At 48.8% G+C, this 22396-nt stretch overlaps 1 protein-coding gene across 2 annotated transcripts in view; it reads right to left on the bottom strand.

The window, feature by feature from the left end:
- Window positions 1-7482: 7482 nt before the first annotated feature.
- Window positions 7483-22396, bottom strand: part of LOC140719849 (uncharacterized) — a 28939-nt gene continuing 14025 nt past the window's right edge. Inside the window, exons 5-10 of one of the 2 annotated variants that reach the window (XM_073034765.1) lie at window positions 21972-22043; window positions 18199-18315; window positions 14814-15029; window positions 11618-11760; window positions 11195-11259; window positions 7483-7752 (exon numbers count right to left, since the gene is read on the bottom strand). In XM_073034765.1, the coding sequence (XP_072890866.1) occupies window positions 7560-7752; window positions 11195-11259; window positions 11618-11760; window positions 14814-15029; window positions 18199-18315; window positions 21972-22043 (806 nt within the window). In that variant the 3' untranslated portion in view covers window positions 7483-7559. The remainder of the gene's footprint in view (window positions 7753-11194; window positions 11260-11617; window positions 11761-14813; window positions 15030-18198; window positions 18316-21971; window positions 22044-22396) is intronic. The other variant, XM_073034766.1, reaches the window with a different exon arrangement.

Here is a 22396-nt window from a genome sequence, read left to right as displayed (position 1 = left end):
ATAATCAGGCCCTTATGGGTAGAAATTGGGAATAAGAAATAAATGACCATGTTCTTGGGGGTAATTTCTATGTAATTACGAGAGACACAGGTAGAACAGACTTCCGGTATATTTTTATTCTGGAGCGGCGTAGTCTGAGAGGAGAGCAGATAAAGGTCTATATCATTTCGAGAGACAGATAGACGAGAGAACCGGTACATTTCTCCCCTAGGATGAAAATGTCGGATACCGCAGAGTTTAAGGTGAGAGGGGGGTATGCTTATAGGAGCTGTGATGGGCAAGGTCTTGCTTACACAAATAGCGTGTGTGACTGGAATGTGCTGCCAGGGTTTGTGAGTGAGACAGATCGATAGAGGAATTTAAGTGCTTCTTTGACACTGCGCGCGGATGTACAGGAGATGGAGGGAGATGGAGATTGTGTAGGCAGAAATGATTTATTCAATTGGTTTAGCACAAGATTGCGGGCACAAGGGTCTCGTTTGTTCTGTTGTCTGATTTCACTGCTCTGAGGGAGGGGAAGAGTGAGATCTGAACTCGGAGGGCGGGAAGAGCAGGTGTGAGGAAGATCAGGGAATATGAAGATGGATTGACAAAGACAAGGAACGATGTTTCCACAGACGACATGGGCGGTGAACGGCCCAACGGCCTGTTCAGACACAAGCCAAAGGCCCATCTGCGTTTTAACAGATACCTCATTAATTCTTCATGTATTTCAGACAGGGAAGGGGTGTGTGAAACTAGGATGGGAATCAGAATGCCAGAACATTTAGTGGAGAGGTGTTGGGAGCGACATCTGTCCCACATCTCCGAGTCCACGACCAGGGGTGCGCCGTTCACAAACTCGGCCGGCGAGGTCTGCAGATCCTCTTTGCACGCTGTGCGAATGCCAAGCAGGACCCAGGGATGGTCGTCCACCCAGTTAGGTCCTCTCAGGCGGGCCATGAGTGCCGACTTCAAGTGACGGTGGAAGGGTTCCACTACTCCGTTCGACTGTGGGTGGTAGGCAGTTGTGTGGTGTAGCTGCATTCCCAACAGGCTGGCCACAGCCGGCCACGGGCTGGAGGTGAACTGGGGCTGTGTCGGAGGTAATGTGGGCCAGTACCTGTAGAATTCTGAATTCCTTCTGCCGACACAACATCCGTCTCCCTACATTCCCTGCACATCCACGTACGTGTTAAAGAGCCACTTAAACACCTCTGTGGATTTCCTCCACCATCAGCCTTGCCAGCACGTTCCAATCACCCGCCAATGTCTGTGGCAACAAAAACTTGCCAAATTCATCTCCCTTGAAAAGACGCTCCCTCAGCTTAATGCAGGTCTTCTCATATTAGACATTTCTAATCTGGGGGTAAAAGATACAAGATGCCTGGTCTCTTTGCGGCTCGTATTATAAACCTCGAAAAGAAACTTAACTCGAGATTGCACCTATCCTTTTCCATAATTACCTTGTATCTAATGGCACAAACTTCTGTCCCCTGGCTTGTCCTATTAGATAGGATGAGATCAAGTATTGCACTCTCTCATTGGGATTTTCTATCTAATGATTAAGGAACATTTCTTAACTGATTAAGAAATCTATCCCAGCGGTCCTTTCACAATATGAGGCTGAAGGTCAATACCAAGAATGTTAAACTCACCCGATGTCACAACCTGATGTCTCTTACAACAGACTACAAGCTCCCCACAGATTTTCTCCTCTAACTGCACAGGACTGTTCGGTGGTCGATGATGTAGTCCCATGAACGAATTCACACATTTCTTATTCCGCACTTCCACCTTTAATAACTCAACTCAGCCTAAATTATATGTGCTTTAGCAAGACTAAAACAGCGGCACACTGGAAGGTTGAGCAAGCAAACCTGCGTCTCCTACAACCAAGTCTTACTATCGGCAAAACTGCGGTGCTTCCAATTTTTGGCCCATGGCCTGAGCTCATCTGCCTTTCGTACAATACTTACTGCTTGTAAATGGACGCAGCTGAGAACATGAGGCCCAACGGGCTCAACATTTTTCTTGCTGACTTTATCTGAATTCTTAACAACATCTGTCCCAACAATTAGTCTACAATCTGTTTAATCATTCTGGTTATCATCCCCCTGCAACTCTGGCTTAAACAGCACAACGACCCATCTTTTAATGGTAAACCTTCCCACTGGTACATTAATTCAGCTCCGGTTCAGGTGTAAACTGAGAGAGTTTCCATATGGCGGAGAAAATGAAGAAGCTGCACAACGAGGGACGGTGTGGCGCGGCCTCCAGTCAGGACTCTGTGCTGCCCCCAGTGTTCGCTCGGCAGAAGACAAGCTCAGCTGTTGTAGCTTGTAGATTTCGGTGTCTTTTATAGTGCCTAGGACCTCAAGCTGCTTATGTATGAATATATTCGCGAGCGCGTGCTTGAGTGTGCGTCTACATAAAGCATGAAAGTATTTCACTGATATCGTACATATGCTTGCAAACTTTCTATTTCATACATATTATGTGTGTTTTGTGCCTCGTGTGACACTTGGTTTTGTGTTTATCAGCTTGGCCCTGGCGGTCATATGTGATGGAATTGCAATTAAAATTAAATTGAATTGAATTGAAATGAAATGAATTCGTCCCGTCTGTAGAGGCCGCACCTTCCGAGGAAGAGAGCCCAGTGACTCACATATCTGAAGAGCTTGTTCCAAACCTAACTCTTTAGCCACATTTTAAACTGAATGTTCTCTCTAATTTTGGCCACACCTGCACATACATAAGTTTAGTGAACCGGATCCCTTTTCCTACCAATAAACTGGTGAGTATATTGACCGCATACCATCAAGGAATCTCTTTTTCTCGTCCACATAACCTTCATTTCCCTTCCCCTAACAAAGACAACACTATCGATACAGCTCAACACATTTCACCCCCTCCTTTCTGAGCCTCAGAACCATAGTCAGCGCCAGAGACCTGACCGGTGAGACTTTCCTCTGCTTGGTCATTTGTACCTCTCCCCTCCCATCCAGAAGTATCCAAAGTGGTGTATCTGTTATTGACCGGGTTGGTCACAAGGTGACTCTGCACCGGCTCTGGCTTTTAATCCCTTTCAACTTCTTGTTTGTCACCCGGTTTTGTGCATCCTACACCTTGAGTGTTAATACTTCTTTATATGTCCTTCCTATCACCCCCTCAGCTTTCCGAATAATCCCGAGTTCCTCCATTTCCAGTTCCAACTCTGTAACGCCGAGTGATAGAAGGTGCAGCTGGATGGTTTTCTTTCATCTCGCAAGAGGAGCATTCAACTCTCCTGCCAGGCATTGCTACTGTCATGACTGTGCGATTATAAAGAAGGAAACAATAATTAAACTGAAAACAAATCAAACAACAGGTTTTTTTTTTACCTTCAGTCACCCAAGATGCAAAGAGGTAAACCCTCTGACTTCCACTCAAAACCAATTTCCCGCCAGTCTTTTTGGGTTTCTGGCTCATCACACTCACATACTCACACACACACACACACACACACACACACACACACACACACACACACACACACACACACACAGACAGACAGACAGACACACACACACACAGACACAGACAGACAGACAGACACACAGACACAGACAGACAGACAGACACACACACACACACACACACACACACTCACACACACACACACACACACACACACACACACACACACACACACACACACATTCAGACACTGAGTGAATATCTCTCCACACCGTCCCAACACATATTCACTGGGTCAGACACTGAGTGATGCTCATTCCACACAATCCCATTACGCACTTCCGTTATCAGACAAGAACTGAAGCTCCCTCCATACCGTCCCATCACACACTACCGTGGTCAGTCACAGAGAGAATCTCCTTCCACACCGTCACATCACACAATCCAAAGATGAGACACAGAGTGAAGCTCCCTCCACACCTTCCCTCTCTGTGACAACAAAAAATTGCCAAACTCATTTCCTTTGAACGTCCCCTCCTCTCACCTTAATGCAGGTACTCTGGTGTTAGTCATTACCTCCCCCCCCCCCCCCCACCATGGGTAACAGATACAAGCTATCTGGGCTATTTGCGTCTTGTATTGTTATACACGTCAAAGAGAAACTTAACTCGTGGCTACACCTATCCTTTTCCATAATTGCCCTGTAGCTAATGACATTACCATCAATAGATGCAAAGTGATCCCCGACACAAACTTCTGTCCCCCGGCATGTCCTATTCGATAGGATGAGATCAGGTATTGCACTCTCTCATTGGGACATTAATCTACTGATTAATGAACATTTCTTAACTGATTATGAAAACTATCCCAGTGGTCCTTTCACAGTGTGAGGCTCACAGTCAATACCAAGAATGTTAAACTCACCCGATGTCACAACCTGATGTCTCTTACAACAGACTCCGAACTCTCCACAGGTTTATTCCTCTAAATCCCCAGACTGTTCGGTGGTCGATAATGTAGCCCCATGAACGAGTTCATACCTTTCTCATTCCTAATTTCCATCTTTAAAACCTCACCTCAGCCTAAATTATATATACATCAGCACGACTAAAACAGCGGTAAACTGGAAGGTTGAGCTTACAAATCCGCCCCTCCAACAACCAGTTCTTACTAATGACTAATCTATCATGCTTTCAGTAGTGGGCCCCTATCCTGAACTCATCTGCCTTTCCTACAATACCTACTGCTTTGAAATGGACGCAGCTCAGAACTTGAGTCCCAGCGGGCTTAATATTTTGCTTGCTGACTTTATCTGAGGTCTTAACAACATCTGTTCCACAATGATTCAACTATCTGTTCAAACATTCTGGTTATTATCCCCCTTCAATTATAGCTTAAACACCACAAAGACCCTTTTTTTTAATGGCAAACTTTCCCGCTGGGATATTAGTTTCACTCCAGATCAGGTGAGAGAATTGCAAGATGGCGGGGAAGATGAAGGAGTTGCACAATGTGGGCCGATATGGCACGGCCTCCAGGAATGACTCGGTGCTGCCCCCAGTGTTCGTTCGGCAGTAGACAAGCTCATTTGTTGTAGTTTTTGGATTTCGGTGACATTTGAAGTGCCTAGGACTTCAAGCTGCTTATTTATATACGTGCGTGCGTGCGTGATGACCTCCTTGCAGGTGAAGTTGGCACGGACTCTGGAGGTCTCCATGCCTTCCCACATCTTACAAGAGGAGCATTCAACTCTCCTGTCAAGCATTGTTACTGTCATGACTGTGTGATTATAAAGAAAACAAAACGATAATTCAACTAAAAAAACAACCAATAATGTTGTGCCTTCTCTCACCCAAGACTTATTCTCCATGTAGATTCAAAAAGATAAACCCTCTTACTTCCACTCAAATCCAATTTCCCGGCACTCTTTCCCTCAACTTTAACTCATCTCACTCACACACACACACACACACACACACACACACACACACACACACACACACACACACACACACACACACACACACACACACACACACACACACTGAGATACAAACACTGAATGGAAATCCCTCCATATCCTCCCATCCAACACTGATACGTTCAGTCAGAGACTGAGTCTCGCTCCACACCGTCTCATCATACACTCCCGGGGTCAGACATGGAGTGCATTTTCCTCTACACCGTCATAACACACACTCCCGGGGTCAGACAAGTATTAAGCCTCCCTCCAGATTGTCCCATCACATATTCACAGGGTCAGTCACAGAGAGAAGGCCTCACATCACACATTCCCGGTATTCGACACTGAGTGAAGTTCCCTTGACAAAAACGCAGCACACATTCCCAGGGTCAGACACAGAGTGAAATTCTATCAACACCGTCGCATCACACCCTCCTGAAGTTAGACACTGGGTTTCGCTTTCTCTGGACCGTCCTATCGAACACATCCGGTTTCAGACTCAAACCGAAGCTTACTCCCCAGGGTCCCTTTAGAAACTCCCATGTTCCGAAGCCTGTTCCCTTTCACCAATACCCAGAACTCCGATGTTCCAGTAGTCTTGAATTGTGTGCCGGCTCGGAGAACGTGCGTGTGTTTCTGTTCAGAGGATGTGCAGGGAACAGGAGAGAATTGGTACGGGGATGGACATGGTGGTGAGGTAGCAGTCACTGGGATGAAATGTTGTCGAAACAAACGATCGGCCTGTTCACACAGAGCAGTGCAGAGGCTCAAAACCCAGAGATCGATATCCGGTGGAAGGGGGCTGGGTGTTGTAACAACAGAAGTCACCTCTCCCCCTCCTCCCCATAATTCCATATAAACAGAGAGAGAGGGAACGTGTGGAGGAGGGAGAGGGTTAATGGAATCGTGGAGGACCTGCAGGGGATGGAGCGGGTCAGTGAGAAGGAGAGCTGAATTTGTGAAGCTGGAGATAACGGAGACAACACGGAGTGTAGGGGACGGAGGGGTCATGGAGACAGGGTGTGGAACAAGATAGCGGTGGCGGAAACGGGGAGGGCTGTTGCGGAAGTCGTGGATGACGGTGACGAGGATGGTCGGCTGGGAAGGAGGGTTGACGACGAACAGGAGATTGAAATCTCAATGAACCAGGAAGACCTTCTTCCCCTCCGCCGACATATTCTTGAACGTATCAGCAACACCTCCACATTTTTGCGGCATTTATTAGGTTTTTGCATGTGACATTAATTTTACATATTTGAGCCCTACTGATTCTTCAAAAGAAGAAATCTCAGGTGGTCTAAGTCACAGATAATAAAACAGACCGTGAGTCCAGTAGAAAAGATGCGATACAGGTGGACAGGACATTTGACACGCTGGCCTTCAACAGTCAGGACACTGAGTACGGGGGTCGGAGGTCACGTTGCAGTTGCAGATGACGTCGGTCAGGCCGCACTTGGAGTATGGAGTTCAGTTCTGCTTGCCTTGCTCTAAGAGAAATTTCAACGAACTGGAAAGATTACAGAGGGAGATTTCCGAGGATGCTGCCGGGACAGGAGGGACTGAGTTATGGAGCGAGTTTGGGAATTCTGAGACTTTTTTCGGTGACCTTACAGAGGTGTAGAAAACCACAAGGGACACAGATCAGCCGAATGCGTGCACTCTATTTCCCCATGACTGGGGTAACGAGAACATTAACGCACATGATTGAGGTGAGAGTAGCTAAATACAGAAGCGGGGTGCGAGTTGGGTTTGATAAAAGCGACACAGTAGGATGAGGGGAGTGGGTAGAGACAGAATCTCTAATCGAGGGGAGAGAGTGGAGCTATGGAGCTCTTTTGGGAACTGATCCAGGTTGTGGGAAAGAATGAGCTAGTGGAAGTGAAAGCTAATCGAGGGAGAGACCGGGAACAGAAGGGGGAATTGGGGGCGAGGGAGGCAAGAAACCAGGCTGAGGAAAACGGGGATGAAACAGAGGAGGCGGGAGTGGAGAAGGATAAGGGAGAGTCATTAGAGGGACGAGTGTACAGAGATGGTAAGATGGTGAGTAAGAAAATAGAAGGAAAGAGGAGAATAAGGTAAGGGTGACTGGCAGCGGCGCGGAGGGGTTAATGTGAGTGGTTAAGAGAAATGGAGGAGAAAGAGGGTTTTATCATTGTATTCAAGTCGGTCCCAGTGGTTGATGACAGAGATCCCGGATCTTTTCAGAAATAACTGGACACGAAGGTGCAGACTTCTCACAGATGAAGCGCGTGCGAACCTCATTGCAAGGTTTACGCTCACTGTAAAACGTACATACACCACACTCGGGGTCTCCACCGCTCAGCCGGAACATGACATTCGAAGCCACTTTCCTGTCAAAGAGTGGTAAACAATGTCAACACACCTCCAGCAATCAGTCCCCCAAACCACTGATATCCTCCCTCGTCATTGACCTGTAGCACCCCAACATCTCCCACAACCCCACTGTCCCAGCACAGCCCTGTGTCAGTCTCCAGAATATCCCACTGACCCACTCTCTCCCTGCAGCCCTGTGTCAGTCACCAAAGTAATCCCTTGCCCCCTCTAACAGCAGATCGGTGTCAGAGACCAGAATTATAACAGGACCCAACATTCTCCTCACAGGCCCGTGTCAGTCCCCAAATTATTCCCACAGCGCCAGTGTCTTCCAAGGCCCCATGTCAGTCCTCAAAATGCTCCCCACGGGCCTGTGTTCTCTGCCTAAGTGCTCACACTCACCAATCCCATCCCACAGATCAGTGTCAGTCCAAACTACACTCACCGCCTGACTCTCTCCCCACAGCCCCGTGCCGGACCCCCAAATAATCCCACTGCTCAACCCTCTTCTCAGAGACCTGTGTCAGTCACCAAGACACCTCCCGTTTCTCATGCTCTCCCCACGGACGTGTCTCAGTCCCCAGAGTACTCCCACTGAACCATGCTCTCCCCACAGATCTGTGTCTGTCCCCACAGTACACCCCTCCCTCATTCTCCGCTCACAGACAGGTGCCAGGCCCCAAAGTGTTCCCACTGCCTCACTCTCTCCCGCAACCTGGGTCATTTCCCAAAAGAGCTCTATAGTTCCACTCTCTCCCCACGGACCCGTGCTGGTCCCCAAAATAATCCCAATGCTTAGCCTTCCCATAAAGACCTGTGTCAACCACCGAAAGACAGCCACATCCCACTCTCTTCCCACAGCCCATGTCAGTTCCCACATTTGGAGAAGGAAGTCTGAGGATCAGAAAGGATTTTTTTCTTCTTCTCACTGCAGTTAAGAGAGGCGGGACTGCGCAGGCCTGTGACGTTGGGCAGCGAAGCGGGGAAGATTTAAAAGGAACACAGCCTTATACAGCGGACAGCGGAGTGAGCCGGGAGCAGAGTAAAGGGCTCTTAAGGGATTTGGCGTACCAGGCTTAGGTGGAAACGGGCGAGGCAAGGTAGGTTTTGTTTTAATTTTTCCTTTTATTTGAGGAAAGGGGGAATTATGAGTGTGAGGGCAGTTTGTTGTCCTCGGTGTCTGATTGGGAGGTCCTGGAGACTCGGAGCCTGCCGGACGTCCGCATCTGCGTCGGGTGCGCCGAGTTTTAGCTCCTAAGGGACCGTGTTAGGGAACAGAAGCTGCAGCTCGATTACCTTCGTCTGGTCAGGAAGAGTGAGGAGATGATAGAGATGAGTTACCGGCAGGTGGGCACACCAGGGCCACAGGAGGCCGAAGGTGCGTCAAGGTTAGGAGAGGGAAGGGGAAGAGTCAGGTAGTAGAGAGTACACCAGTGGCTGTACCCCTTGAAAATAAGTACTTCTGATTGAGTACTGTTGGGGGGGGGGTGGGGACAACTTACCTGGGAGAAACGACAGGTGCCGTGCCACTGGCATAGAGTCCGCCCTGTAGCTCAGAAGCGTAGGGAAAGGAAGAGGAAGGTAGTAGTAATAGGGGACTCGATAGTTAGGGGGTCAGACAGGCGATTCTGTGGGCCCAGTCAGGAGACCCGGATGGTAGTTTGCCTCCCTGGTGCCAGGGTCCGGGATGTTACTGATCGCGTCCAAGATATCCTGAAGTGGGAGGGAAAGCAGCCAAAGGTCGTGGTACATATCGGTACCAATGACATAGGTAGGAAAAGGGAAGTGGTCCTGAAAGGAGAATATAGGGAGTTAGGAAGTAAGTTGAGAAGAAGGACCGCAAAGGTAGTAATCTAGGGATTACTGCCTGTGCCTCGCGACAGTGACAGTAGGAATGGAATGAGATGGAGGATAACTGCGTGGCTGAGGGACTGAAGCAGGGGGCAGTGATTCAAGTTTCTGGGATCTCCATTAGGGCAGGTGTGACCCGTACAAAAAGTATGGGTTACTCTTGAATCCTAAGGGGACAAATATCCAGGCGGGGAGATTTGCTAAAGCTACGGGGGAGACTTTAAAATAGAATGGTAGGGGTGTGAATGAATTTGAAGATACTAGGAGATAGCAGGTTATTTCACAAATAGAAAAAAGCTAGTAGACAGTGTCAGAGGGAGGATAAGCAGGTGATGGAGAAGAGGAGAGCTCAGACCGAGGATGTAGGAGAGAAGGAAGAAAATGATAATAAAGTTGTTTGTACCGTTAGGGATAAACATAGAGGAAGACGTGGAGAGCTTTTTCAATGTATCTATTTTAATGCTAGGAGCATTGTAAGAAATGTGGATGAGCTTAGAGCATGGATTGATACCTGGAAATATGATGTTGTAGCTATCAGTGAATCATGGTTGCAGGAGGGGTGTGATTGGCAACTAAGTATTCGTTGATTTCTATGATGAAGAGATGTAATGGGACATCTTCCTCCACTGCGCAATCTCATCTCTGAACGCACGAGAACTAACTCCATATTTTTCTATCAGGTCTGATAGAATCGGAGGGGCAAGAGGGGGTGTCTTGTATTATTTGTCAGAGAAAATATTACAGCGGTGGTAATACAGGATAGATTAGAGGCTCGTCTAGGGAGGCTATTTCGTGCGAATTGAGCAATGTGAAAGGTGTAGTAACAATTCTATACCACCTCATGGGGAGCGAGAATTGGAGGAGCAAATTTCTAAGGAGATAGCAGATATTTGTAGTAAGCACAAGGTTGTGATTGTGGGAGATTTTACTTTTCCACATATGGACTGGGAAGCCAATTCTGTAAAAGTGCTGGATGGTTTGGAGTTTGTAGAATCTATGCAGTATAGTTTTTTACAGCAATGCATATAGTTACCAACTAGAGAAAGGGCAGTGCTGGATCTCCGGTTAGGGAATGAGATAGGTCAGGTGCCGGAGGTATGATTTGGGTTCCATTTTGTCATTTAAACAAATGGATAGGCATATGGATAGGAAAGGAATGGAGGGTTATGGGCTGAGTGCAGTTAGATGGGACTAGGTGAGAGTAAGCGTTCGTCACGGACTAGAAGGGCCGAGATGGCCTGTTTCCGTGCTGTAATTGTTATGTAGTTATATGGTTCTATTAATTTTACTGCACACTCTGTACCAACAGCCCTCGTCGATCCACAAACAAGTCCAATTGCCCATTAACTCACCGCAGAACTTTCTCTGTCTCCAAAAGTCCCCGTTTTCCCACTCTCTCCCCACAGCCCTTGTCAGTCCGCAAACTCATACCAATGTCCACTCCCTATAGCAAACCGGGTCTGACCACAAACTAATCTCACTACACACAACCTTCCCGCAGCCTGTGCCAGTCCCCAAAATAAATCCACTGCCCACTCGCTTCTGGCAGCCTGTATCAATCCGACGACCCACTTTCTTCTCAGAAACTTGCAAGATCCAAAATCTCACCCGTCTTTGCATTTTCCAATCCAGTGTGAAATGCCACCGTCGCGGATAGCTTTGACAACAAAATTCTGTGAAATTAAATTGCTATCATTAATGATTGAATTCCAAAGATATTTACGTTGCGTCCCTTTATGACTGAACCCGGGAGAGTGTGAAGGGATGGTGTTGAACGAGCTTAATACTGTGTTTCGCCACGCGAGAATGTGAATGGCATGGTGTGGAAGGAGCCTCACTATGTGTCTGACCCCGGACATGTGTGATGGAACGGTGTAAAGGAGATTCGCTCCATTTCTGACAGCAGGAGTCTGTGCTGGGACGGGAAGGAGGGAACTTCACTCTGTGTCTGACCCCGGAAGTATGAGATCAAACGGTGTGGAGGGAGCTTCACTCTGGTGTGGATATATCTTCCGTCGATCTGACACGTACCTCTTCTTCTGTTGAATTTATTTCAAGAAGTTTAGAATCAAATTTCGAACAATTCTGCTTCGCTTCATCGTAGGAAGTGTTAACCGTGGATATAAAATAACACGGGCCATCATTTCTGATCCAGTTCTGGGAATACGCTTGCGCTGGAAATTGGGAAAAAAGAAACAGTGAATCTCACTGCGTACCGTCCATTACATCCATTGTGAGTCAAACTCCGAAAGAGGATCCATCCTCACCGACCCATTACACACACCTGGTCAAGTACAGAATGAAACACCCTCCTCACCGGTCCCTTGACAAATTGGCTCTGGAATTTCCGAACAAGTAGCAGTGAATCCGCCGGGAAGCAGACACCGACCCATCACACAATCCCGGGGTCAAACACAGACTGAAACTCCCTTCACACCGTCCCAAAACACAATCCCGGGGTCAGACACAGACTGAAGCTCCCTCCACACCGTCCCATCACACACACTCCCCGGGTCAGACACAGAGTGAAGCTCCCTCCGTACCGTCCCATCACACACTCCCGGGGTCAGACACAGAGACTGAAACTCCCTCCACACCGTCACGTCACAAACTCCAGTCGTCAGATATGTGATACTCCTTCCATATCATTCTGTCACAGGTCTGAAGTAGAGTGACACTCGCTCCATACAGTCCCATCACACGTCCAGGGGTTTTCACCCAGCGTGAGATCCGTATTGCAATCAGATCCATCAGACACTTCTGGTAAAAGACAGAGTGAAGTTCCCTCCTCACTCTTCCAATGCTCATTCCTGGGGTTAGACACAGAGTGATGCTCCTTGCATAGCATCCCATCGCAAACACACAGTGTCAGACACAGAGTAAAGCTCACTCCACACTGTCCCATTACACACTCACGGGGTCAGACACAGAGTGAGACTCCCCAGAAAATGCCCCATTATACGTTCCCGGGGTCAAATACAAACTACCTTCACACCCTTCTCTCACGCACTCTCGTCGTCAGAATCAAACTGAAGCTCGTTCACACCGTCCCATCACACTCTTCTGCTGTCAGACCCAAATTGAAACTCTCGCCACGGCACCCAATTACATATTCGCGGGACCCGTCACCATGTGTAGCTTCCTCAAATCCGCCCCATCACTAACTTCAGGAGTCAGTTACAAGCTCCTTTCCACCATCCTATCACAGAGATCCTGAGGGACAGACACAAATAGAATTTCAATCCATACCGTCCCGTCACACACTCCAGGGGTGATACACATGAATTCGCTCCCCGAGTAATTTCCAATCACGCAACCCGTTGCCAGACACTGAGGGGCTCTCCTTTAGCACTGTCCCTTCACAGAATCCAGGAGTGAACATAGAGTGGAACTCCCTTATGCTATTACATCATGCTCATTTCCGGGGTCAGACACAGAGTGAAGCTCTCCCTCGCATTAGCCCCCATCACACAGTCATGGGTTCAGACTGCACGCTGCTCACTGTCAAATCACACGCTCTTACGAACCTTCTGCCACACCGTCCCATCACACACTCCCAGGTTCAGACACAGAGTGAATCTCCCTCCACACCGTCCCATCACACACTCCCGGGGTCAGACACAGAGTGAATTTCCCTCCACACCGTCCCATTACACACTCCCGGGGTCAGACACAGAGTGAATCTCCCTCCACACCGTCCCATCACACACTCCCGAGATCAGATTAGCAAAGAAACTACCTCATCACCGTCCCATCACAGGCACCCGGAGTCAGTTATAGAGTGAAGGTCCCTGCAGGCCATTCTATCACACACATTCCTGACGGGTCAGACTACAAATCTGCGTTACATCCACAACGTCACGTCACACACTCTCGGGGACAGAAGAAGAATGAGGCTCTTGTCTCACGGACTCATTATACTCTCCCAGTGTCAGACACAGACTGATTCTCCTTCCACACTGTCCCATCACACACGATCGGTGTCAGGCTCAGACTGAATCTTTCACTCCACCAGACTGTCAAACACTCTTTGGGTCATACAAGGAGTGAAGCTCACTGCGTGCTCTCCCATCACGCTGTCTTGCCGATAAACACAAAGTGAGCCTCCCTCCACACTTCCCCAACACATTCTCCCCATGGTCAGAAAGGAATTGAAACATTCTCTGCACCATCCCGTCGCATACTCCCGTCGTCAGACAGAGTAAGATACTCCTTCTGCCCAGTAACACCGAATAACACAGGAGTCAGAAAACGAGCGAAGCTCCGTACACACCGTCCAAGCACACACTCCCGGGGTGAGAAACAGAGGTAAGCTGTTTCCACACTGTCCCATCAAACACTCACGAGCCTAACACAGGGTAAATCTCCCTCCTTACATCCTCCGTACATCACAGAGCTCCTGGCGAGTCACAGAGTGAAGCTCTCTCTCAACCGTCCCATCACGTTCAGCTGTGCTCACTCACAAAGCGAAGTTCCGCCCACGCTCTCCCATGGCACACTGACGGGTTCAGACTCGCTCCACAACATCCAATCCCACAATCCGGTGTCACATAGAATGAACGACACGCTGCACTGTCCCCCTCGTACAGTCTCGGAGTCAGACACAGATGCTCTCTCTCCACGATCCCATTACTCCTGGATTCAGACACAGAGTGAATCTCCCTCCACCCTGTCCCATCACACAGTCCCGGATTCAGACACAGAGTGATGCTCCCTCTTGTTTCGTCCCATCCCTCACTCTGGATTTCAGACACAGAGTGAAGCCCCCGCTGCACCGTCTCGTCGTACACTCCCGGCTTCAGGGTGAAACGCTCTCTCCACGTTGCCGTAACACACTTCCGGGGTCAGGCATGGGGTGAATCACTCTGGGCACTGTCTCGTCACACAACCCCGCTGCCAGACACAGAGTGAAGCTGGATCCATATTGTCCCATCAGACATTCCCGGAGTGAGACAGAGTGAAGCTGAAATGTTACGTCTCACAATCCCGTGGTCAGTCACAGAGTGAATCCACATCCACAATGTTCCATCACACTCTCCTGGATTCAGTGACAGAGTGAAACTTCCTCCACGCAGCCCTATCACACAATCACCGGGTCAAACACAGAGTGAATCATCCTCCATACCATCTCTTCACACACTCCCGATGTCAAGGACAGAGTGACGCATCCTCTCTCCATGCCTGCCCTGTGATGAGGAGCGGGTGAAAGAGGGGGATGATGCCTCACCTCTTCTGCTGGTCAACAATTCACAGATTTGAGCCTTGGTTTCGTTGACAGATCTGTACTTCGTTTCCATCTCTGTGAACTGGTGACAGAGATCGTTGTTCATTCGTTTAGGATCGGACAGATTAGAGTTGAGCGGAGAAGCCTTGGATACAAACGTTGAGTTTAACTCAGGGCAGTTTCGGTCGGAGGTGAACTTAGACTGACGAATCTGTGATACTGAGAGAGATGGTGAAGCACGTTTAGCGTTTACAGTGACACGTGAGTTAGCGTCACGCTACCGAACGGGTCACAGAGAGTGTTGTGTCAGTGTCACGGTGAAGGGTGTCACAGTGAAGGATGTGCTGGTGGCACAGTGAGAGGCGTCGGCGCCACATTGAGGGGCGTGTCTGTGTCACGCTGGGTGGTATATCAATGTCCTGGTGAAGGTTTTGTTGATGTTACAATGGGGGTCTGCGTCATATTTGTGTCACGGCGATGGTCGTGTCTGTGTTGCGGTCAGGAATGTATCTGTGTCTCGTTGAAGGTCCGTTTACAACGGTGGCAGCATTGTTGATGTTACGGTGAATGGCTTTTCGGGTGCGTCCTTGTTATAGAACATAGAATAGTACAGCACTGTTCAGGCCCTTCGGCCCACAATGTTGTGCCCACCCCTTAAACGCTGCCTCCTACATAACCGACCACCTTAAAATCCTCCATATATCTGTCTGGTAGGCTATTAAATATCAATAGTGTATCTGCCACCACCACTGATTCAGGAAATGCATTACACACTAACCGCTCTCCGAGTAAAAAACCCTTCCTCTAATATCCCCCTTGAATTTCCCTCTCCTTACCTTAAAGCCATGTCCTCTTGTACTGAGCAGTGGTGCCCTGGGGAAGAGGGGATGGCTGTCCACTCTGTTCCTCTTAATATCCTGTACACCTTTATCATGTCTCCTCTTCTCCTCCTTCTCTCCAATGAGTAAAGCCCTAGCTCCCTTAATCTCTGATCATAATCCATACTCTCTAAACCAGGCAACATCCTGGTAAATCTCCTCTGTACCCTTTCCAATGCTTCCACATCCTTCCTATAGTGAGGCGACCAGAACTGGTCACAGTACTCCAAATGTAGCCCAACTAGAGTTTTATAGAGTTGCATCATTACATCGCGTCTCTTAAAATCTATCCCGCGACTATTGAAGCTAACACCCCATAAGCTTTCTTAACTACCCAATCTACCTGTGAGGCAACTTTCAGGGGTCTGTCGACATGTACCCCCAGATCCCTCTGCTCCACCACACTACCAAGTATGTTGCCATTTACTTTGTACTCTGCCTTGGAGTTTGTCCTTCCAAAGTGAACCACCTCACAGTTCTCCGGGTTGAATTCCATCTGCCACTTCTCAGCCCACAACTGCATCCTATCAATGTCTCTCTGAAATTTTCGATAATCCTCAACACTATCCACAAGACCACCAACCTTTGTGCCGTCTCCAAACTTGCCAACCCACCCTTCTACCCCCACATCCATGTCGTTAATAGAATCACGAAAAACAGAGGTACTAGAGCCTATCCTTGAGGAACACCACTAGTCACGGCCCTCCAATCCGAGTGTACTCCTCAATCACGACACTCTGCTTTCTCCAGGCAAGCCAATTCTGAATCGACCTGGCCAAGCTTCCCTGGATTCCATGCCTTCTGACTTTCTAAATAAGCTCTGTCAAATGCCGGACTAAATTCCATGTGTATCACATCCACTGCATTACCCCCATCTATCTGACTTATCAAAAAGGCTAAGGGGCTGGTGGTGGACCTGAGGAGGGCTAAGGCACCGGTGACCCCTGTTTCCATCCAAGGGGTCAGTGTGGACATGGTGGAGGATTACAGATACCTGGGGATACGAATGGACAATAAACGGGACTGGTCACGATACACTGAGGCTGTCTACAACAAGGGGCAGAGACGTCTCTATTTCCTGAGGAGACTGAGGTCCTTTAACATCTGCCGGACGATGCTGAGGATGTTCTACGAGTCTGTGGTGGCCAGTGCTATCATGTTTGCTGTTGTGTGCTGGGGCAGCAGGCTGATGGTAGCAGACACCAACAGAATCAACGAACTCATTCGTAAGGCCAGTGATGTTGTGGGGGTGGAACTGGACTCTCTGACGGTGGTATCTGAAAAGAGGATGCCGTCCAAGTTGCATGCCCTCTTGGACAATGTCTTCCATCCACTCCACAATGTACTGGTTAGGCACAGGAGTACATTCAGCCAGAGACTCATTCCACCGAGATGTAAAACTGAGCGTCATAGGAAGTCATTCCTACTTGCGGCGATCAAACTTTACAACTCATCCCTCGGAGTGTCAGACACCCTGAGCCAATAGGCTGGTCCTGGGCTTACTTCCACTTGGCATGATTAACTTATTATTTAATTAGTTATTGTTGTATATTGCTTATTTCTTCACATTTCTTGGTTGGTGCGGCTATAACGAAACCCAATTTCCCTCGTGATCAATAACGTATGTCAGTCAGTCTGTCTACCACCTCCTCAAAGAGTTCTATCAGGCTTGTTAGATACGATCTACCCTTCACAAAGACATGCTGACTGTCCCTGATCAGACCACGATTCTCTAAATGTCCATAGATTCTATCTCGAAGAATCGTTTCCAACAGCTTTCTCAAAATAGACATAAGGCTCACTGGGCTATAATTACTCGGACTATCCCTACTAACTTATTTGAACAAGAGGACAATATTCGCCTCCCTCCAATCCTACCATACCATTCCCGTGGACAACGAGGACATAACGATCCTAGCTAGAGTCTCAACAATCTCTTCTTTCCCCTCGTGGAACAGGCCTGGGGAATATTTCGTCAGGCCCCGGGGATTTATCTGTCGTAATGTATTTTAAGAACTCCAACACCTCCTCTCCGTTAATACCAGCATACTCCAGAACATCGAACACCCTCATATTGTCCTCACCGTCATCAAGCTCACTCTCATTGGTGAATACCGAAGAGAAGTATTCATTGAGGACCTCGCTCACTTCAACAGCCTCCAGACACATCTTCCCACCTTCATCTCTAATCGGTCCAGCCTTCACTCCTATCATCCTTCTGTTCTTCACATAATTGAAGAATGCCTTGGGGTTTTCCTTTACCCTACTCGCCAGGGCCTTCTCTTGCTCCCTTCTTTCTGTCCACAACCCCTTCTTCAGCTCTTTTCTTACTGCCCCATTTTCCTCAATAGACTCGTATGATCCTCGCTTCCTAAACCTCATGTATGCAGCCTTCTTCCATCGGTGTTACGGTAAGGGGGGTTTTGGTTTCACTGTTGTGTTTTACAATCTCAATATATTCCAGTTTCTTAATTTACGGCCTGACTCCATCCGCAGACCGTTCCACTCACCATGGATCGAGAGTCCGACCACAATCACGATTAGGGCGGCTGTAACTAGGCAGAGCAGGCAGATCAGACGGTACGGTCTATTTCCGATCTTCACTTTCAACTCCCGTTCTTGCGCAGCTGTGGAGATACCATGTGATCATAAGATCACAATAAATATTTATTAAGACAATAGGAGCTATTTAATGAATACTTTACTTCAGTATCTTAGTGACTGTAGTGATGACTTGCAACAGACTGAAAAGCCTGAGAATGTAGATATTAAGAAAGATGAAGTAATGGAGCTTTTGGAAAGCATCAAACTGGATACGTCACCGGTACCAGACGAAATATACCCCAGGCTACTGTGGGAGGCGAGGGAAGAGATTGCTGAAGCTCTGGCGATGATCTCTGCATCATCAATGGAAACGTGAGAGGTTCCGGATGATTGCGGATGTTGTTCCTTTATTAAAGAAAGTGAGAGGACATTGCCCAGGAAATTATAGACCAGAAAGACTTACCTCAGCGGTTGGTAAGTTGATGGAGAAGATCGTGAGAGGCAGGATTTATGAACATTTGGAGAGGTATAATATGTTTAAGAGTTGTCAGTATGGCTTTGTGAAAGGCAGATCATGCCTTACGAGACAGATTGAATTCTTGTGGGGATGTGACTAAAGGAAGAAGAAGGTGATAAGGAAGAGCAGTGGATGTCGTGAATGTGGTCTTCAGCAAAGCATTTTATAAGATACCCCGTGCAAGGCTTACTGAGAAATTAAGGAGGGATGGGATCCAAGCGGATATTGCTTTGTGGATCAACAACTGGCTTGCCCACGGAAGGCAAAGAGTGATTGTAGACGGGTCATATTCTGCACAGAAGTTGGTCACCAGTGGAGTGCATCAGGGATCTGTTCTGGGGCCCTTATTTTTCTTGACTTTTATAAATGAACTGAATGAAGTTGTGGGGTTGGTTTGCTGATGACACAATGCTTGTGGGTGTTGTGGATAGTTGGAGGGCTGTCAGAGATTGCAGCAGGACATTGATAGGATGCAAAACGGGGCCTCGAAGTGGCAGATGGATTTGAATCCAGTTAAGTGTGAAGCGGTTCTTTTTTATCAGTCAAATACGATGGCAGACAATAGTATTACTGGTGAGACACTTGGCAATGTGGCGAATAAAAGGCATCTTAGGGTCCGAGCTCAAAGCAGCTGCGCAGGTTGACTCTGTGGTTAAGAAGGCGGATGGTGTGTTGGCCTTCATCAATCGTGGAATTGATTTAGGAACTGAGAGGTGATGTTGCAGCTATATAGGACCCTGGTCAGACACCACTTGGAGTATTGCGCTCAGTTCTGGTCGACTCACTATAGTAAGGATGTAGAGCCATAGAAAGGGTGCAGATGAGATTTACAAGGATGCTGTCTGGATTGGGGAGCATGCCTTACGAGAATAGGTTGAGTGAACTCGGCCTTTTCTCCTCGGAGCGACGAAGGATGGGAGGTGACCTGATAGAGGTGTACAAGATGATGAGAGGCATTGATCGTTTTGGAGTCAGAGGTTTTGTCGCAGGACTGAAGTGGCTCACACGAGGACGTTGTTGTCATTTTACTCAGAGAGTGGTGAGTGCATGGAATAGGCGGCAGGTGGCGGTAGTGGAGGAGGAACCGATAGGGCCTTTCATGGGACTCCTGGATGGCTAAAAAGGGGGAAGAAGCCTTCCATGAGTCTGGTGGGGCGTGCTTTTGTACCTTTCTTCCCGATGGGAGGGAGTCCGACTGGGTTGGGTGGGGGCCTATGGTTATGCCGGATGCTTCACGGAGACAACAGGAAATGTAAACAGTGTCCACGGAGAGAACATGTCAGATTTCCATCTTTGGAGTAAGACAGCAGGGCGGCTGGTCAGGGCAGTGTACCAGACGTGATGGATAGGGAATTAAATGAGCTATTGTTGGGCTGCTCTGTATAAGGGGGTGGGGCCAGGGGAGATTAGACTGACCGATTTGATTGCGGAGGACCTGTTTGTCTTGATTGATTGATAAAGTGTACACTGTCACAAGTTCCCAGATGGTAGATCTCTCTGGGAGATGGAAGAGTGGAAGGGAGGGAGAGACGGAGAACGAAAGGAGCGGTGAGAGAGTGAGGTGGGGGGAGATCTGGAAGGTGGAAGATGGAGGAGGAAGACAGATACTGGATGGCCTGAGACCCAGGGAGAGTTGCCGGGCTAATTTCCTCGGGAAGGACAGATCAGGCACGGGGAGTAGATGTAATCTACCTGGACTTTAACAAGGTCTCAGATGGTACACTGCTCTGGAAGATGATGGTACAGGAGTCGGGAGGTCACGTTGCAGATGTACAGTGACGCCGCTCTTGTTCAATGTTGGTCGCCCTGATATAGGAAAGGCCACTGTGCTGGAAGGTTTACGAGGATGTTGGACTCGAGGGAGTGAGTCATGGAGAGAGGTCGGGCAGGTCGGAATTTCAATCCTTGGAGCGCAGGGGTGACCTTACAGAGTTGTATAAAACCACGAGGGGCGCAGGCAGGGTGAATGAACAGAGATTTGGGAACCAGATGTGTGGTAGCGAGAACAAGAGAAAAGTGAGTGCGGTTAGAAAATCGAGAGAGGGGTGGATATAGAGAAAGAAAAGGCGTGGAGGGGAGATGAGCGGAAAACAGGGACAGAGAGAGGTGGGAAGAACGGACGGTGTTGACGGTGGTATAAGAGTGAGCTGAACGAGCGCGATAGAGTGCGACATGGAGATCGAGAGAGGTAAAGACGGTGACAGGATAGAAGAGAGACGGGAGAGAGAGGGGGCAATGAGAGAGGGCGAAGAGACCGGGACAGTTGGAGACAGTAGGGGAAATAGTGTGATGGAGGGACGGGGAGGGAGCGAGAAAGAAGACGGGGTGAGAGAAGGTGAAAGAGGGAAAAGAGAGTGGGTTAGGAAAGGGAGAGAGGGCTTAAGGTTTTATACCGCGCTCCTTCTCAGCTTCATCCACAGTCCTCCCTTCTCAGCACTCTGACACGGAGCTAACTCAGCTCCACCACCCCTGCCCCACACCACTTGCTCCTCATTGCCCCTCCCTCAGCACTCCCTGCGCACTCCATCCTAGAACTCTACCTCTCGGGCGCACGCTCTGTACGGACCATCAGACGCAGAGAGAGTTGTCGGGCAAATTTGAAACGGGAGGGACAGATCAGGCAGGTGGAGTAGATGTAATCTACCTAGACTTTAACAAGGTCTCAGATGGTACACTGCTCTGGAAGATGATGGAACAGGAGTCGGGAGGTCACGTTCCAGATGTACAGTGACGCCGCTCTTGTTCAGTGGCGGTCGCCCTGATATAGGAAAGGCCACTGTGCTGGAAGGTTTACGGGGATGTTGGACTCGGATGAGTGAGGCATGGAGAAAGGTCGGGCAGGTCGGGACTTTATTCCTTGGAGCGCAGGGGTGACCTTACAGAGTTGTATAAAACCACGAGGGGCGCAGGCAGAGTGAATGAACAGAGATGTGGGAGCTAGATGTGGTAGCGAGAACGAGAGAATTTCCGTGAGAGTGTAAAGAGCGGCGGTGGGGGGGGGGGGGGGGGGGTGGGGAGAGCGACGGGGAGCGGGAGAGAGGGATGGATAGAGAAAAGAGACCATCAAAGAGAGTTCCCCCCTCTTCGCATCTCTCACGCGTTCCCTCCGTGTTATTCTGCAACAGGGAATCATTAGGGTCAACTGTACGTTTGCCCTGAAATCTCTGGACAGGATTGGACACGTCACCTAAACAGGGACAAACTAAAAAAGATGAAACTGACCTCGATCTGTCCGGACCCGGGGTGCCGAGGGGGCCTTGAAATTAACTTCGGCATACGATACATCAGATGCAACTGGGAACAGAAGACTGAGGGTCAGACACAAAGTGAAGCTCCCAGTGCACCGTCCCATCACATTCTCCTGGTGTCAGACACAGAGTGAATCTCCCTTCACACTGTCCCATCACACACTCCCGGGGTGAGGCAAAGAGTGAAGCTCCCTCCGCACCGTCCCAATGCACAATCCATGGGGGTCAGACACAGAGTGAAGCTCCCTCCACACAGTCCTGGGTGGGGGGGGGGAGGTGTTTCGATAATCCGATAAAAACGGGGCCGAAGCCGTCCTTGGGACTGGTGGGACGTGCTTTCGTATCTTTGTCTCCGATGGGAGGGTGTCCGGCTGGGTTGGGTCGGGGTCTAGTGTTATA

Source organism: Hemitrygon akajei, unplaced genomic scaffold (genome assembly GCF_048418815.1).
Source record: "Hemitrygon akajei unplaced genomic scaffold, sHemAka1.3 Scf000033, whole genome shotgun sequence".
Lineage (NCBI taxonomy): Eukaryota > Metazoa > Chordata > Chondrichthyes > Myliobatiformes > Dasyatidae > Hemitrygon > Hemitrygon akajei.
The sequence above is the reverse complement of the archived record's forward strand: the minus strand, read 5'-3'. Positions and strand labels throughout refer to the sequence as shown.